Source organism: Anabrus simplex, chromosome 10 (assembly GCF_040414725.1).
Source record: "Anabrus simplex isolate iqAnaSimp1 chromosome 10, ASM4041472v1, whole genome shotgun sequence".
In the NCBI taxonomy this organism is placed as follows: Eukaryota; Metazoa; Arthropoda; class Insecta; order Orthoptera; family Tettigoniidae; genus Anabrus; species Anabrus simplex.
In genome coordinates this window covers 125,556,902-125,576,812 of record NC_090274.1, presented here as the reverse complement: position 1 = coordinate 125,576,812, position 19,911 = coordinate 125,556,902, and the positions used below count along the sequence as shown (strand labels likewise).

General features: G+C 41.1%; 1 protein-coding gene across 1 annotated transcript in view; it reads left to right on the top strand.

The window, feature by feature from the left end:
* LOC136882030 (apolipoprotein D) overlaps positions 1 to 19,911 on the top strand; it is a 70,400-nt gene that overhangs the window by 27,688 nt on the left and 22,801 nt on the right. The window contains exons 2-4 of the mRNA XM_067154535.2: positions 378 to 518; positions 5,179 to 5,309; positions 13,119 to 13,207. Of these exons, the coding sequence (XP_067010636.2) occupies positions 387 to 518; positions 5,179 to 5,309; positions 13,119 to 13,207 (352 nt within the window). The 5' untranslated portion in view covers positions 378 to 386. The remainder of the gene's footprint in view (positions 1 to 377; positions 519 to 5,178; positions 5,310 to 13,118; positions 13,208 to 19,911) is intronic.

Genomic DNA, 19,911 nt, shown 5'->3' with positions numbered 1-19,911 from the left:
TTTTTGTGTATCATGAAATGAAGTGCATTTTAATTTTTGGCATCTGTATGTGTAACTGTTCATTCTGGAGTAAGCAAAATTAAACTATACATGTTTGTTATTAATATGTTTATGTTAAATATAAAGGAACTCTGCATGCATTGTGTTTATGAGTTTGATCTCTTTGTAGCAAGCTACCATGTCCTCTTCTCAGGTCTTCAGCACAAAGGATTTACAGAATATGTTCATGGTGTTGTGTTCTGCACGTCTAGATATTTTTATTTCTCTTGCCATTTGTGAAAATTTCTTTGTGTTTGTTTCAGTATTTTCGAGTTTGTAACTTTGTTGACACTTTTACTCTGAATAATGGATCAATACAATTATTATTTCACTTCCAGATACGGAAGATGCAGTCGAGAAGCTCAGCAATCCTGGTGGCCTTTGGCCTTATCTTAGTCGGTACGCCGAGTATCGCCCAGGTACCATTCCTGGGATCGTGCCCACACATGGAAGTGGTGCAGAATTTCAACGTCAGCGCAGTAAGTATCACACCTGACTGAGATAAAGGTAACATTTGGCAGTTTCAGAGATGGAATATATTCCCATCAGTAAGACAACTAATTTTCAAGGTATCTGATCTGATGGAAAGAAGTAAAATGGAAATTATTCTTATTTTTGAGAACATTTTTGTCATGTTCAAGTCTGTGTACACTTGTGGTGATTTCGGTATGCCATGTACACTCCACACTTCTCTGTGCTCATTTCTCAACCACACGCCGATCCAAAAGTAAAGTGGTACTGCACGGCAGTTCCGTATTCAATTACACCAAGTATATCTACACAATTTGTGAACTTAACAGAATATTATACTTTTCAACTGACCTAATTCATTAATTAATTAATTAATTACTTTAACGTATGTATTTTAGTGTTCGAAGACATATTCGGCTCGCCAAGTGCACATCTCTATTTAACGCCCACGATGTGAGATGAGATCATGATGAGGGAGAAACTCGGTGCCGGGCGCATAGCCTACTTCTATCGAATAGCACCAAGGGTGCTTAACGTCGCCATCCGACGGACGAATCGCTATCAACGAGCTAACTCTGGAACCGAATCAACGCGCACCTGTTCTCGACGCGGCTAACCACGGTAAACTTGGGCTGCTGAGCTCCATCTGTCGTTCGAAGCGCACAACACAGACATGCGTAGCTCTGGCGGAGATGTCGTCATCATCACCATATCCTTCTCCAAAGGCCAAATTTCGCTCCACCAGCATCCTCAACCGGGTCCGTGATAGCGGGCCTCAGTCTTTGATTCCCGGTCGGGTCGAGGATGTTAACCTTCACTGTTTATTTCCGCTGACTTGGGAGCTGCGTTAGGCTACACACGGGCGTGCAGGCCAGGGGTTGACACATTATTTATTGGCTTCGCATACGTGGAATTACTTCCGGTTTCATATGAATTTGAACCAGTACCCACTCGCGTGAGACAACGGCGCAAGCGAAGATCAGACAGCTGGAAGAAATGAGAGAAATTGGTGGAAGTTTTGCCTCACTCATCACGAAATTAGCAGGGGTAGAACCTGTTTCTGCCTTTGCCTCGTTAGCTGCACACAAGTGAGCTGTCGTGCCACTCTCTGTGTGCACCGAGGGAGAACAGCGTTCCGTGGTCCTCATAGATGACTTTCAGCACAATACGGGGACAATGTTTTGCCACAGCGGATGCATCCGTTCCATGCTCTGACGTTCGCCCTCCGGTTCAAAGTGGTGAACCCCTGTTTTATCTCCAGTGATGATCCGTTTTACCTTCGTTAGCGTGACGGTCCAGTAGGTGCTGGCGCTTCTGCTCTTTATTGAGTTGTTTTGGAACAGACTTTGTGAACGTTGAGGCTGTTATGCAGAATCATGGCTAATGCCACATCATCAACAGCCACTCGTCAGTTATTCAGGACCATATCACGCACTTGTTCAATATTTGCATCAGTTACGGCTGCAGATGGACGCCCGCATCTTTCCTCATCCTTCATGTTTTTGAAACGTTCAATCCACTGGTATACAATTCGCTGTGGCAAAGCATTGTTCTCGTATTGTGCTGAAAGTCTTGTATGAATTTCCGCTCCTGGTACACTCTCGGACCACAGAGGACGGATTACGGAACGTTGTCCTTCCGTGGTGCAAACAGTAAGTGGCGTGGCCATGTTTACGACGGAACAGCGCAAGCTGTACGTATCTGATAACGCTGACTAGCGGCTGGTGAGCACACAACGCCACAGAGCTAACCTAAAGACAATTAGAGCAAAATTGCACATACTTATTGACTTGCCCTCGTATACTGTAGTATGTGCCAAACAAACTGGAGAGAAACTTACTCCCCGGATGTAACAGGACTGTACGTGATAAGTATCAACTACCAAGGAACCATTTACAAATATCTTTACATTAAATAGTTCTACTTACGGTAATAATGAGCACGTTGGCCCTGACAAACAAGTAGAGGAGGTCGCATGGGGAGAGATCAGGGCTAATCTCTGAAACTTATTCTTCTCGCAGTAGGCGTTCAGTGTGATACCTGCCAAAATACAAATTCGGGCCCCCTCAAATAAAATGTAATATACATTTAATTACAGCAGGTAGAAATATTGCAATATATTGCCAACTTATTTGAATACACGGGATTATTCGTTATTGCAAGATTATTATTATTTATTGATTAATTGGATTTGTTTGACGCTATCGGCTAAGATGCTCAACTGCAAGCCACGTGCTTAACTTTAACTGGTTTCAGTTTTCGAGAACTGTACTCTGCACCCGATATCGAAGTCTTGCTTATAGTAGTGTATTCGATTACAACACAGAAAAATATACGAACAAAATTAAGTAAAGTTTGAAAAATATCAAACCGCACACAAAGAGTGGAACTGCATCTTCTAACTTAACTTTCTTCATGGAACGCCGCTGTCATTTGTTGGTTTTTGAATATTCATGTTCTTTTTTCCTTCTAAGTTCTGTGTAGAGTATAGCCCAGTGTGTTTCTTGAGCTTGTACGAAACTGGCTTGACTGATTGTTACCGATCAAACTTCGTATTGGCATTATACCAAATACATCAAGAAAGCATCATTTTGCAACTAAATTTGATATTTCGGTATCAATTTTCATTGCTGTAATTATTTTAAAATAACTTGGCGCTGAAGAGCGTGTTACTGTTTTGTGAGAGCGTGTTACTGTTTTGTGAGAGCGTGTTACTGTTTTGTGAGAGCGTGTTACTGTTTTGTGAGAGCGTGTTACTGTTTTGTGAGAGCGTGTTACTGTTTGTGAGAGCGTGTTACTGTTTGTGAGAGCGTGTTACTGTTTTGTGAGAGCGTGTTACTGTTTTGTGAGAGCGTGTTACTGTTTTGTGAGAGCGTGTAACTGTTTTGTGAGAGCGTGTTACTGTTTGTGAGAGCGTGTTACTGTTTGTGAGAGCGTGTTACTGTTTTGTGAGAGCGTGTTACTGTTTGTGAGAGCGTGTTACTGTTTTGTGAGAGCGTGTTACTCTTTGTGAGAGCGTGTTACTGTTTTGTGAGAGCGTGTTACTGTTTTGTGAGAGCGTGTTACTGTTTTGTGAGAGCGTGTTACTGTTTGTGAGAGCGTGTTACTGTTTTGTGAGAGCGTGTTAAGAGCGTGTTACTGTTTGTGAGAGCGTGTTACTGTTTGTGAGAGCGTGTTACTGTTTTGTGAGAGCGTGTTACTGTTTGTGAGAGCGTGTTACTGTTTGTGAGAGCGTGTTACTGTTTTGTGAGAGCGTGTTAAGAGCGTGTTACTGTTTGTGAGAGCGTGTTACTGTTTGTGAGAGCTCAACAACACAACTGCTGCTAGAGGCAATTCCTGTATGTACAAATTGTGAAAAAAGAAGTATTTCAACTGATTCTATAAAATCGTCCTTATAATTTTTATTTTATTTTTCGCCAGCAAATCTCACAAGTAGGCAGTTCGATGTGGGCGCGCTGTTGTGGACATATCTTCGATATTTGACTGCGTCATGCAGTGGAATGAATGTCTTGATAGTTCTAGTAATTTAGTGTTCACATACGAAGGTTTTCTGGCACGGGACCCGTTTCCATTCGACTGCCTCCTAGCTTATAATGTGTCCATATCTCCATGATACGCACACTTATTATTGGAGTGAAAACACGCAATGTCAAGAAACTTCCTCTTTGCAACAATTCAGAATTGAAATGAAAAACACTCTTTGGACCCTCAACACATGACGTCACTGCACAAGTGTCATAAACAAAGTGATCGCTGGCCCTGCAATAAAATGGATTAGTGGTAATTAAGGTTCTTAATAAGCCACCACTCGCATAGCTAACAGCTTCACATGGCGCTGTAGGATCAGCTCACTCTTCCCAAAGTATGTCTCCAAGGATGTTGGATTTCTCGCTCGAATGCGATGCTCTACTTCGTCCCAGACTTTTTCGATCGAGTTCAAGTCTGATGACAGCTCCATTCATTGGACGTGGTGCTCAAGTGTTATCATCCATGAATACTGCGTTTTCTCCAAGTTGTCTCATTTTTGACACTAAAGTCTTTTCAATGTAGCAGACAAGGATACATTGCGAATTATCACGACATCGATTTTTATGTCAAGACTAATGCCTGCTCACACAATAACAAATTCACCTCCATAAGCAATTTCTCACGTCTTCCCCAGACTCGCAGACGATATTCGGCGAACAGAACAGGACGGCAGTGTCTTAGGTGCCAGGGCGGAGCAAACTGCATTCTCCTGTCACAATGTCATCTGTCCAATGGAGGTGCTTGACCTCCCGAAACCTATCCCTGACTGTTTGGTCACCAACTCGTGATCCAGAAGCCTGCTGCAGAACTGGTCCTTTTCAAGAGCTTGTAGACGCTTTGCGCCCGTGCCAGGGCTCCTGGCAACACTTCGACTCCTCTGGAAACGTCTTTTCAGATACCAGTAGCGCTCTGAAGCAGTGCAAATGCACGCCTACCTCGGTCCGCCTACACAAACCGAACTACACGCACACTTTGAATATTGCCAATCGTATCTTTAAACTGTCAGTGGCGTATCCCAAAACTCCAGATGACAGTAGAACGCTATGTTAGGTCGCCGTAATATTAGTCCAAGCATCGTCCCACCAATGGAACATGTAAGGACCAGTGCATATTACATTATTGTTATTCGTTTTGTTTCAGTATCTGGGTAAATGGTATGAACAACAGCGCTACTTCGCCATCTTCGAGCTTGGTGCTCACTGTGTGACAGCCACATACACAGACGAAGGAAATGGAGTTGTTGGAGTTAACAACGAGAATACGAACGTTGCGTAAGTATGACTTCTATTTCATAAGGAAGCATTTCTCCTTTCCTGTTCGACTTACAGTGTCTGTTCCTAACTAAGGGGCAGATAGCAACACAACCGCTCGGTTACATCGTAAAGCGGGCCGATGCCCCTTTAAACAACAACCATCTTAAGGGGACGCCTCTGGCAATGACACATGACGTGCAACTAATACCAACGTTTCAGAAGTAGTTTTCTAGCTACTTGTTTTGAAGGAGTTTATCATACATTACCGCGCAGGAAAAACCAACATTGAACTTAACAGCAACTGTTGACACTTCAACACGGGAAACTGAAAATTTAACGTTGTGAAACGTACAGAATGTTCCATATTCTGATCCTGAACGATATAATTTTCTTGGAGCACCTTTCGTTTCGGCACTGGAGTTGTTGTGAAACTCTTCAACTTCAGTACAAGCACTAGCAAATCATCTTAGAACTTTCGCTGTCCAATTAATTATTGCCCATTCACAGAAGAATGCACTCAGGAGGTAAAAACTTCTTATTTTCTAAATCGGGAGTATGCTGTGCATTTTCCAGCGAGAAATAGCAACTCGTTTGAGTTAATAATGGCCTTTATTGTTTCAGAGTTACTCAGTAACACACATGTAAATAACACGCACGAACACAGCAGTGAGAAGGCGCGAAATTAATGGTCAAATAAACTCTTCTTTCAAGCTGCCTGGCAACACTTTGCCGCCAAAAAAATACTGTAATCTGTTTTCCGTTTCAAGGAGTAAACTATAATGACGTGGCAAAACGTTTTCATCGAAAGAGGACAAAAGTCGATTATCCCGGCGAAACGAAAACAAAATCTCAATCGATTTAAGTTGAATGTCGCAGCGTAATGGTTAAATAAGGAATCTCAAGTCAGCGTTTGAAATATTCTGCTTCAGGAACAAAATTCCTCGCAACTCATCATCACATTTATTATATTGAATAGTAAAAAGATAATAATTGGCTAAAAATAGCCTTTGGTGATGTGAGACAACTATAATCAACCGAATAATTCAGGAAGAATGGTAGATAGTTACTTCCTTCCTCCGTTCCCGACACTAAAGGCTGCTTGGCGTAAAAAGCAAATAGCAGCAGGTTAACGACGGAGAAAGGAAAACTCCTTCAATTTGGAATCATTTACCGCAAGTTTTTGACTTTTAGACATTTTCAAACTATTATAATAACAATCATCACCATGTGTTTAAGTCGTGCGAACTAAGGGGAAATGACATCAGTGCAAGGAGTATATGAAAACCATAAATATTGTTTAATGTTATTGTTCACGTAAACCACATTGAAAATCTGGGGACAAGTGATTAAATTTAGGAACATTCCAGGGACAAACTTCCTCCGGGGACATAAACCAAAATTTGGGACTGTCTCGGGAAAATGGGGACGTTACGCCACCAAGAAGGGACAAAGTGTCTTGACTTTCCTCAGTGTGAAGACTGATATTGGCCTGCTCCTTCCTCTTTTAGCTTGGAGCATATATTCAACATACGAACAACTGAGAACTCTACCGCAATCATTGTCAATTAAAATTCATGAATTACATGTCTTGCTTACTTCTGTGTTAGAGCATATAATAATTGTGTTTAAGTAGCTGACACAGTCAAGTCGATATGAATAACGTTTTATCTACTTTGAAGATAAACGCATTTGAACTAAAATTACACTCATGTTCGTAAAAAAAGAACACCTTGAAAGACAAGAGATAGAAAGTTCATATTCACAGAACTTGTTCATTAGTACGTTCTGCAGAAAAGATTAGCATTTCAGTTACTTAGGTTCAGCATGATTCCTGTTGCCTAGTAGGCACTGGGTCCTCCATGGGCACTGATAACTTGTTTCACGCGTGATGGCATCGACGCGTATAAGGCACGGGGTATAGCCATCCATACTGCATTCATCTGGTTCCACAGATCGTATTTGATGGTTGGCTTTGCGTCACAGCGCCGCACCCGTCGTTTCACCATATCGCATACATTCTCGGTTGGCGACAAGTCCGGTGATCGGGCGGGCCAGGGCAACAGTCTGACATCCTGTGACAACAAGAAGGCATGTGGTCGCGCATTGTCCTGCTGAAATATAGCGTCCGGGGTGTCGCGCAGGAAGGCTATGGCTACGGGTCGCAGGATGTCATTCACGTAGGTCAAACTGGTGACAGTGCCCTGGACACGCACCGACTGTGATTTGTGGTTGTACCCAATAGCGCACCACATGGCCCTGTATGTCTTGTGCGAATGCAGTAAATGCGATGCCTCTCCCCCTGTCTGCAGCGAACCAAAATGCGGCCATCTTTTTTCAAACAAACAGAACTGAATTTGTCCGAAAACATTATCTGCTGCCATTCCTGTCCCCAGTGACGTCGTGCAGTCTAGCATGTTTATACACATTAGTCGAAGGTAGGCGGTGAGTGGGCGACTCGCCGGTAACCCAGACCGTCACTCCTGATAGTGTACTATCTGTTACACTGTTCCACTGTTGCGCCAGAGCCGAGGAGGACACAGACCTGTCCTGTAATGCCATTCGGATGAGGTGTCGATCTTCTCAGCTGGTGCGACCAGACCCATCTCGTCGTGTACTACGGCCTTCTGTGAACCATTCTGTACACACCCGTTGCACTGCTGACACACTTTATCCCACACGAGCAGCAATTTCCCAGATGGATGCGTGTATCACGTTCTCTCATGCCAATAATGCGCCCTCTTTGAAACTCACTCATTTGACGGTACGGTTCTCGCATACGTCTGCGAGGCATCCAGCACGTCTGCTCAAGTCACACTGATCCATTACCTTCGGTTTAGAGCGACAACGAGAGCCGCAAGCACATCTTACCAGTCGGTGGTGGTGCGTCGAGATATCGACGTGGACCTTGAACATCAGGGCCGACACTTCTGTGAATTTGAACTTCCTATCACTAGTCTTTAAAGGTGTTCTGGTTTTTGTGAACATGAGTGTAGATTTGAGTAGCCTACTGTATGAGCTAGCTATGTTATACGTCCACCAATGTGGCTGCATTTGTTTTCCGACAGTTATTTTAATAGTCACGGCCGGGCGAATGCGGTGACTTGCTGAATCACATGTTAATACGCTGCTGCCGCCAAAAAGACAAGGAAATGAAAGCGTCTTCTAGACTCAAAGCATCAGTGTCCTTGTAAACATTCTCCGATCACGTTCGTGAATTATCTGCGGTTAACTTTATGTGTCCTCATTTCCCTAGTACGCCTCTTCAGTGATGCCTAGGCCATCTATGACAGCTGATGGCAGAGCTGTTGAGGATCCCACCAGCGGAATCGCTGACGGACTGAACATACATAACTTTAAATGTAGTGAAAAGTGAAAAGTATTAGATATTCTCGGTTACGTGAGCGAATGGTACCCATGAAATTTCATTGTAATTTTTGTCCTAAACGGAGGATAGTAATTTCTTTCACGCAAATCAACAGTAAAATAAGCGGTAAATTAATAAATATCACTATTACGAGAGAAATAACTACGGCGACTCTCTTCTGTGGCTTTCCGCTTCGTCGTGCCGTCTCTCGAGGTCCTAGGTCTGGCACCGCCGAATGTGCTATGTCTGTGAATTCTCAATATCTTTGTCCACCGTGACTAGCGCGAGCAGCTCAGACGGAGATATGGAGGTGAAAAGTATCATGGACAAGTCAACAACTCGTCCCACCAAGCGACATCAAGCAAAGCAAAGAAGTTAAGTGAACAAAGCCTTAATACACAAATATTTTACATAAACAAAAGACATACTGAAGCGCTGTGACGTAGCAGAATTCATTCTGGTAACGTAGCAAGCGATAATGGTATTTATTTATTTACCGTTAATTTTACTCTTAATTTGCGTAAAAGCTATTATTACGGTATCTTTCATTTAGGGCAAACATTATAATGAAATTTCATGCATACGATTCATTTAGGTACCCAGATAGAGGAGACTGACTACCGTCTACAACTTGCTCCGTCCCGGATTCCAAGTTTAGGTACGGTAAAATGTCGAATGAAAAACATTTATTTTTACCATCGAAAGTCCCCCTCTTCTCCTTGAAGTAGTCGAAGGCAACTCCGCGACAAAATTTACTTTGTTGTATTTTTCGGCCGAAAGTAGTGAGTTTTCCTTTATTAATGGTGAAAGAGTGGAAATTGCGAGACAGAGGTGAAAGTCGGATGCCACGGCAGTGTCACGATTCATCCCATGTCAACGGTAGTCAATAAGACCGGATGTTCCTCGAACTTACGTGGCAACCGAGAGGCGCACCATGTAGAATTTGATAAGGCAGTCAGTTTCTTGGAGATGTACTGAAGTGAAGTTATTAATAATAGAAGTGTGACCGCGCCCAAGGGTCTGTCAGAACGCGCTCCTAAGCCGTTGTTGCTTGCTGAGTTCGTGATGCCCTTGTTCAACAAGAAACGATACTTAACAACAACAGCAGCTTATGACATCTGCGCACATTAACATGTTTACTACTCAAAGTAATGCAGGGTGTACTAAACATTACTTTGGCTTCAAAACATATTTAAAAGGAAACATTTGAAGCAAATACGAGGGTCGAGTCATAAGTCATGGCAACTATTTTTTTCTCGCGAACAGCAGACAACACGGAAAATCTAAGATATGCATTTGGAAATATATGGGATGCACTTATGCATAGTGCCTGACTTCAGGACATTCTCGTAGGAAAGTGACAGAAGTTATATTGTGCTATAGACAGCAAATACACAAGACTACGTATAAAGGACAGGTCTCCACTGGTTAAAAACCTTCAAAATAATCACCCAAGGTTTCCACTGTGCGTTGCCAGCGGTACACCTTTGTCCATGGATACTGGACGGCCTAGGCGAGGCAAATCGGCACTTGATACTCTACCCCGTTTGAACGTCTCCACCCACCTCGCCATTGTTCTATAGGGCACGGCATGCACACCTAACGCTTCCCGCAGCTCTGCATGGCATTGGCGTGTATTTCTGCCGCGGACAACTTCTATTTTAATATATATCGTTGCTCCTGCTTGATGACTTCCATTTTGTGACGCTCTCGCTCACACACTGAACTTGGGGGCATGCTTAGACCCACACTGTTGTTTACTTACACCATCTAGTGGCATCATACGCAAGTACATACCGTACCTTTCGAAATGCATATCTTAGATTTTCTGTGTTGTCTCCTCATCGCGAGAAAAAAAAATAGCGTCCGTGACTTATGACTCGACCTAGGTACCTTGGTAGCCGTTACCTTTCTAGTCACTTCCATCACGTTCTCTATTTCTTCTTCTTTATGGCTCTTGGTGACGAGAGGAGAGAATAGCTGTGGCTGTGTTGTAAGTTGGTGCTACAGAGTTCGACAGAGACTCTTGTTGTACGATTATCAAAGCATACTTACATAGTCAATGCCATCTATTATCGTTAGCTGAAACCATCGCCTTCTGCTATGAACTATACGCCCCTACACTCTTTCGCAAAGTGAGCTGTCCGCAGAGCTGCTTAACATACGCACTTGATGCGAGACTTTTTCAACTAAGACCACATCGTCTTATTCGAATTTTAAAGGAGTCTCTTTCTCCGTACAATTACGTATTTTTCCACTTCGTCAATTTTAGTTTGCTCAAACGGAAACAGTGGCATTCCTTACAACAACAGAGAATATGTGCCACTTTGCGAGATATCACAAGACACTGTTTGCTAGCGCACCTAGCGGGGTGGGTTGAAACTGAGTGTAGTAGTGCGCTATACATTATGAATTATGCCGAAAGTATCAGGTTCCAAGTCGTCTTTAATTAAAAAGCGATTATAGGAGTTTCCCCATTTCACATTTGCAGCAAAGGGTGACTGAAACTTCTCCCCCTCATGTCTGTTAAAACACTTAAATCTGAAACTGCTCAAACTATTTTAGAACCTATGTGAGAGCCTAGTTTAGGCTGAAATATCATTGTGTAGCTAAAAATCCGACGTGTATAATCACTACTGCATGTTTCTGTGGTGGTTGGTGTTGTCTGAAGTGTTGGAACAAACACAAGCACCCAGTCCCCGAGCCAGAAGAATTAATTAGACGCGATTAAAATCCCCGATCTGGCCGGGAATCGAATCCGGGACCTTCTGCACAGAAGGCTTCAACGCTGACCATTCAGCCAATGATTCGGACAAAATGAAATCATCAATAAGTTTCTAGTTCCAATCCTGCCGCCACTCTCAACATGTCTCTTAGTTTAGTGTCTGGTATTGTCTATAGTGTATTTGCAGCCCTACACAACCAGGGACACGAGGAGACTTCATAAGTCGTGTGATAATCAGTCTTATTTATACACTTGTTCTAGTGTCATTTTTACGAAACTTTCAGGTGAAGTCATCTTCCTGTCTGCCGTTCAAAGATATTTCCAAGAAAGAAGTATTCTCAAGAATTTTTAAGAACTCAACCCAAGTAGCCTAGTGCTTTTGAGTTATTTTAATCTTTTTCATACAGCTGAAGATGCCAGATAGGAGGGCGAAACGTGTCCTGTTTTATTATTTTTGATATGTGTATGTAAGTTTTTTAATTACGGTACATGTTGTATTGATAAGTTGGACCTCCCTATCTGAAGTTACATACCACATCTCGATTCCCAAGTCTTCCCACCCAAAGTTTGTAACACGACTCCTAACCACCCAGAACGAATAGTGCTGCTTTCCTCTGAATTCCTAAGTTCTCGTATCAAGTAGACCTATATCCTTATCTCCTACTCACCCATTAGGGTCTACAAATCTCACTCCCAGTTTCCCACATACCCACTCCATAGTCTCATTTAAATCCACAATCACCTTCCAGTCAGTATCCCTCCTATACAGTATCCCACTGTTAACAATCTCCTCTTCCTTAAACTTCTTCCATGCTGCCATAACCAGATCCCAAGCATCCCCAACTATGTCAATACCTATTCCTGATTCCCTTACGTTCTTGGTACCAACATGTAAAATTACCACCTTCTCCTTATCCTCCTCCTTCCCTACTACTTTTCTCAACATCTGCCTTAACCGAATTCTACCCTGGTTCCCTTTCCTCCACATACTTTCCCCACATGCCCGGCAACTGAATCACCCAAGACCAGAGCCAAAACTCTACCCTCTTCATTATAACCCGTCCACTCCTCGTCTACCTAACTTCCCTGACGCCTTCCTCCTCCCTTTTCTTCCTCTCACTACCCTGTTGCATACCCCTCTTCTTATCATCTACTCTATCTTTCCTTTTACCACCGGTCCCTATTCTCTATACACGTGATGGATATAGTACCCCACTCAACCTTAGTAAGCACACCCTCGTTAGTAATATTTGCCATCCAGAGCATTCTTTCCATTTGTCTCCAACACAACTTCTGAAAATGCTTCTAGTCAAAAAGGGGAAAAACAAGAAATTTCATTATCACTTCCTTAGATAGGATTTTAGTGGTTAGAATTGTCCTCTTATTGCAGTATTTCATCTGGGCATGAATAATTCTATTATTTATGTCATTTAAATTTCGTCCACGTGCAGTAATTTTGCGCCCTGGATATTCACAACTATTTTAGTGGAATGCCTATGATTTTGACGTTCAAACACTATTACTTGCGGCCTTCTTAATTCATGTCGAATTTAGTGTTCAGAATTAAATACTAATATTCCAAGGTTTTCTGTACTAATTCATAATTTTTTCAATATTCTTTTCCTTATCTCCTTTAATGTTGATATTCAATACCAAATAAATGATTAAGAGTTTGTTTTAGAGTATTGTATAGTAGAAGTTACTGAAAGCTCCATTAATAATATCTCCTTATTCTTAGAACGAACAGGAAATCCAGCATCAAGGGGGAAGCTACGCTTGTTGGTAAAAACGGAGAGGCCAAGCTGAAAGTTGTTTTCCCATCCGTCGGTAAGTTCAGTGATAACAACCTACACTGACATGAGATAGTCTTGTGTCACCATTTGGTAGATATTTTCAGTATGTAATACTTCTTGCATTGAATAATGTACAAACAGATTAATGTTGAATGAAAACTTCAGTGTTCCAGCAGAACATGTCGAAATTTCACTTGTGAAATATAGTAGTATAATAAGCGGGTTCTGGCGCCACCGCCACAGCGGGCTCCCAGAGGCCACCTCCACCGCCACCGCACTGGGAGGCCCCCCAGGGGCCTCCTCCACCGCCACCGCAGCCAGAGGCCTCCCAGAGGTCTCCTCCACCACCCGCGGGAAATTTGAATTTGTAAACAAAGCCACGTGCTTTTTGACAGCTGTCATCGACAACAACGCATCGCTAACCTCAGTACTGCCATCTTGACGGGCCTAAACCTCAGTAGTGCCAACTTAACCTAACTAGCGCGAGATTTGAATTGGTAAACAAATCCACGTGTTTTTGACAGCCACGTGCTTTTTGACAGACAACAACGCATCGCTAACCACAGTACTGCCATCTTGACGGGCCTAAACCTCAGTAGTACCAACTTAACCTAACTAGCGTGAGATAAACAAAGCCACGTGCTTTTTTGACAGCTGTCATCCGCCATCTTTAAACCACAGAGCACTGTGCTGCCCTCTTTATCGCAGTAGCTGCAAATTCGTCACCTGTCATCCGCAGTGCTGCCATCTTGGCGGGCCTAAACCTTAGTGCTACCAACTTAACCTCACTAGCTCGAGATAAACAAATCCACGTGCTTTTTTGACAGCTGTCATCCGCCATCTTTAATCTATAGAGCACAGTGCTGCCCTCTTTAGCTACTTACCTTTGAAATGTGGTGGCGGATAATTTGAAAAATGCTTTTTGACAGCAGCCATCTTTGAGCATCGTGCTGCCCTCTTTAGCTAGATACCTTTGAAATGTGGTGGCAGGCAATTCCACGTGACAGCAGCCATCTTTTAGCACCGTGCTGCCCTCTATGTGGTGGCGGCAAATTCTACATGCTCTTGTTTCGAAACAAACTCACGCGCTTTTTTGACAACCGTCATCCGCCATCTTTAATCAACAGAGCACAGTGCTGCCCTCTTTAGCTAGATACATTTGAAATGTGGTGGCAGCAAATTCCACGTGCTCTTGTTTGGAAACAAAGCCACGTGCTTTTTGGACAGCTGTCATCCGCCATCTTTAATCAACAGAGCACCGTGCTGCTATGATGCGGGCAATTTCATCAGCTGTCATCCGCCATCTTTAATCCACAGAACACCGTGCTGCCCTCTTTATAGCTACTACCTTAAGCATGTAGTAGCGGGCAATTTGAAAAGTTCTGTTAGCTATCATCCGCCATCTTTAATCAAGAGAGCACCGTGCTGCCATCTTTAGCTAGATACCTTTGAAATGTGGTGGCGGATAATTTGAAAAATGCATTTTGACAGCAGCCATCTTTGAGCACCGTGCTACCCTCTATGTGGTGGCGGCAAATTCTACATGCTCTTGTTTGGAAACAAACCCACGCGCTTTTTTTTTGACAGCCATCATCCGCCATCTTTAAGCAACAGAGTACAGTGCTGCCCTCTTTGTTATGGCGGCAAATTCCACGTGCTCTTGTTTGGAAACAAAGCCACATGCTCTTTTGACAGCTGTCACCCACCATCTTTAATCAACAGAGCACTATGCTGCTATCATGCGGGCAATTTCGTTAGCTGTCATCCGCCATCTTTAATGAACAGAGCACCGTGCTGCCCTCATGCGGGGCAATTTCGTTAGCTGTCATCCACCATCTTTAATGAACAGAGCACCGTGCTGCCCTCATGCGGGGAAATTTCGTCAGCTGTCATCCGCCATCTTTAATGAACAGAGCACCGTGCTGCCCTCATGCGGGGCAATTTCGTTAGCTGTCATCCGCCATCTTCTAATGAACAGAGCACCGTGCTGCCCTCATGCGGGGAAATTTCGTTAGCTGTCATCCACCATCTTTAATCAAGAGAGCGCCGTGCCGCACTCTTTAGTTGATATGTGGTGGTAGACAATTTGAAAAGCTGCCAAGAGAGCATCGTGTTAGCATCTTTATTCTTCGACATGTGGTGGCGGCAAATTCCACATCTGCCATCTGAGAGCACCGTGCTGTGCTCTTGATCGTAGTAGCGAACAATTTAAAAAGAAGCGATTAAGAATATAATCGAACACTGTACTCGATACAACATATGATCAGAACATCGATTTTTCTAAGAGAAAACAAGACTACAGTTTTGAATAGCTTGCGTAAGATAGCTATTGTTTGCTTAGCTTCAACATGTGATTAGAACATTAAAACATAGCAATACTAGAATCGAACACTGCACTCGATATTGTTAACCTTAAGATGTGATCAGAACATTAATTGATGTGTTCAAAACACTAGATAAGTGATCAAGGCTAGAATACAGCACGATACGACATGTTTGAGAATACCTTTATACATATCGCGTAACTGGAGTGATGCAGTTTTAGACTTGAACACATACTGCTGTTTAAAACCTATTACAACTAGAATCGCGTACTATAGTTCGATGTTGCAGAACACAGCATTGCGAGACTAGAATCAAGCACTGTTTAGAAAAACAAAAAATTCTCTTCTCAACATACTTACTGAGCTGCTCTTCCAGCTCAGTGAAGGTACATCTCTATCGAACGTGCATTGCAAAAGCAAGATTGTAAAACATATCAAGACTAGAATCGAACACTGCACTTGATGTTAACTTCAACATGTGATTAGAACATTAAATCAGGTTCAAACATAGCAGGACTAGAATCGAACTCTTCCTACTCTTTCAAGGTACACCTCTATCGAACATGCATTGCAAAAAAAAACAAGATTGTAAAACATAACAAGACTAGAATCAAACACTGCACTCGATGTTGTTAACTTCAACATGTGATTAGAACATGAAATGAGATTAAAACATAGCAAGACTAGAATCGACACTGCACTCGATGTTGTTAACCTTAACATGTAATCAGAACATTAATTGATGTGCTCAAAACACTAGATAAGTGATCAAGACTAGATTCGAACACTGCACTCGATGTTGTTAACCTTAACATGTGATCAGAACATTAATTGATGTGTTCAAAACACTAGATAAGTGATCAAGACTAGATTCGAACACTGTACTCGATACAACATGTATTTAGAACATGTTAGGGGATACCTTTGTTCTAAGAAAATCAGATTGAAACATAACAAGACTAGAATCGAACACTGTACTCGATGTTGTTAACTTTAACATGTGATCAGAACATTAATTGATGTGTATAACTTCCTTTACTTACTCTGCCAAGGTACATCTTTATCGAACATGCATTGCAAAGCGAGAGTGTGCAAGTTTAGACTTGAATACATACTACCGTTCGAAAAAACATATATACACATACTATAGTGCGATGTTGTAGTACACTACATTGCAAGACTAGAATCAAGCACTGTTTAGGAAAAAAATCTCTTCTCAACATACTTACTGTGCTAGACGATAACATACTTACGAATTTAATCAACATATTCTTTCTTGCTCTTATTCTTCTTCGAGAGGAAGGAGTAGGAGGAGAAGGTAATACCTAATCTAAAATAAAAGAATATGCCAATTCCACAGTATTTATTTACATCTTGTATGTACTAGTTTTATCATGAATGATTTTACTTGTAGTGATGTTTGCGTACTTTTGCTTTCTCGATGTAATTCTTGTATGTACATGCTTTTACGCGTCAGTAAAACCAATAACACAAGATTTGTTCTCTATGCCGCGATATATAATGAAAATAGAACGTTGATTTAGTTCTTCTATTTCTAAATCAGTTAGCACGCTACATCTATTAGGTAAAAAAACTTGAAAGTCTTTGCAGACACATAAAATCCTTTCTCCAAATTTCGTTTTTAATCTTCGTAGTGAAATTACTTTAAATTGCTCATTTAGCGGTAGACTTGTTAGCGGCTTGGTAGTTGGAGATGAAATATGACCTAGCTGGTTAATCTTCTCCATGGTTTTTCTAAAAGGAACAAATATATAAATGTAGCGTTAGCACTTGCATCACACATAGTAATAATAGGACATAAAAGGGTAAGTGTGCTAGCCTAGTGTTACGATGTTCGGAAGAAACCAAGTTTCAACCTATAGAGGTCAGACATTGCTGAAAGTTTGAAATTATGAGATTAACCTCTTCTACAGCATGAAAGATTGAAGAGAACAACTATTTATCAATAGACTAAAGTTGCTATGTTCGGAAGAAACCAAGTTTGAACCTGTACAGGTCAGACATTGCTGTGAGTTTGAAATTATAAGATTAAACTCTTCTACAGCATGAAAGATTGAAGAGAACAACTATTTATCATTAGACTAATGTTACGACGTTCGGGAGAAACCAAGTTTCAACCTATATAGATTAGACATTGCTGTAAGTTTGAAATTATAAGATTAACCTCTTCTATAGCATGCAGATTAAAGAAAATAACTATTTATCAATAGACTAAAGTTACGATGTTCGGAAGAAACCAAGTTTCAACCTATAGAGGTTAGACATTGCTGTGAGTTTGAAATTATAAGATTAACCTCTTCTATAGCATAAAAGATTGAAGAGAACAACTATTTATCATTAGACTAATGTTACGACGTTCGGGAGAAACCAAGTTTCAACCTATATAGATTAGACATTGCTGTAAGTTTGAAATTATAAGATTAACCTCTTCTATATCATGCAGATTAACGAAAATAACTATTTATCAATAGACTAAAGTTACGATGTTCGGAAGAAACCAAGTTTCAACCTATAGAGGTTAGACATTGCTGTGAGTTTGAAATTATAAGATTAACCTCGTCTATAGCATGAGGATTGAAGAGAACAACTATTTATCAATAGACTAAAGTTACGATGTTCGGAAGAAACCAAGTTTCAACGTATAGAGGTCGGACATTGCTGTGAGTTTGAAATTATAAGATTAACCTCGTCTATAGCATGAGGATTGAAGAGAACAACTATTTATGATTAGCTTAAAGTTACGATGTTCGGAATAAACCAAGTTTCAATGTATAGAGGTCGGACATTGCTGTGAGTTTGAAATTATAAGATTAACCTCTTCTATGTCATGCAGATTAAAGAAAATAACTATTTATCAATAGACTAAAGTTACGATGTTTTAGAAGAAACCAAGTTTCAGCCTGTTGAGGTCAGACATAGCTATGTGTGTTTGAAATTATAAAATTAACCTCGTCTATAGCATGAGGATTGAAAAGAATAACTATTTATCATTAGACTAAAGTTACGATGTTCGGAAGAAACCAAGTTTCAACCTATTGAGGACAGGCATGGCTGAAAGTTTGAAATTATAAGATTAACCTCTTCTATAGCATGTCGGTTAAAGAGAACAACTATTTATCAATAGAGTAAAGTTGCGATGTTCGGAAGAAACCAAGTTTCAACCTATAGAGGTCGGACATAGCTGTGAGTTTGAAATTATAAGATTAACCTCTTCTATAGCATGAAAGATTGAAGAGAACAACTATATCATTAGACTAATGTTACAACGTTCGGGAGAAACCAAGTTTCAACGTATAGAGGTTAGACATTGCTGTAAGTTTGAAATTATAAGATTAACCTCTTCTATCGTATGCAGATTAAAGAAAATAACTATTTACCAATAGACTTAAGTTACGATGTTCAGAAGAAACCAAGTTTGAACCTGTACAGGTCAGACATTGCTGTGAGTTTGAAATTATAAGATTAACCTCTTCTACAGCATGAAAGATTGAATAGAACAACTATTTATCAATAGACTAAAGTTGCTATGTTCGGAAGAAACCAAGTTTGAACCTGTACAGGTCAGACATTGCTGTAAGTTTGAAATTATAAGATTTACATCTTCTACAGCATGAAAGATTGAAGAGAACAACTATTTATGATTAGCTTAAAGTTACGATGTTCGGAAGAAACCAAGTTTCAACGTATAGAGGTCGGGCATTGCTGTGAGTTTGAAATTATAAGATTAACCTCTTCTATGACATGCATATTAAAGAAAATAACTATTTATCAATAGACTAAAGTTACGATGTTTTAGAAGAAACCAAGTTTCAGCCTGTTGAGGTCAGACATAGCTATGTGTGTGTTTGAAATTATAAAATTAACCTCGTCTATAGTATGAGGATTGAAGAGAACGACTATTTATCAATAGACTAAAGTTACGATGTTCGGAAGAAACCCAGTTTCAACGTATAGAGGTCGGACATTGCTGTGAGTTTGAAATTATAAGATTAACCTCGTCTATAGCATGAGGATTGAAGAGAACAACTATTTATGATTAGCTTAAAGTTAAGATGTTCAGAAGAAACCAAGTTTCAACGTATAGAGGTCAGACATACCTTAAAATCTTCGCGCTGCAAACTGTTACTCGGATGAATAAAATGCGTACTTTCAAGCCTGTAACTCGAATGATAATATTCTAGTTCTACCTAAAAAAGAAAAGAACAAACATATATGAATGTAGTGTAGGGTACATCAGCTAACCTAGCTATCTTTACAACTCAAAGTTCGAAAACATACCTTAAAAATGCACGTGCTGCAGACTGTCACTCGGATGAATAAAATGCGTACTTTCAAGCCTGTAACTCGAACGGTACCTAAAAAAGAAAAGAACAAACATATATGAATGTAGATG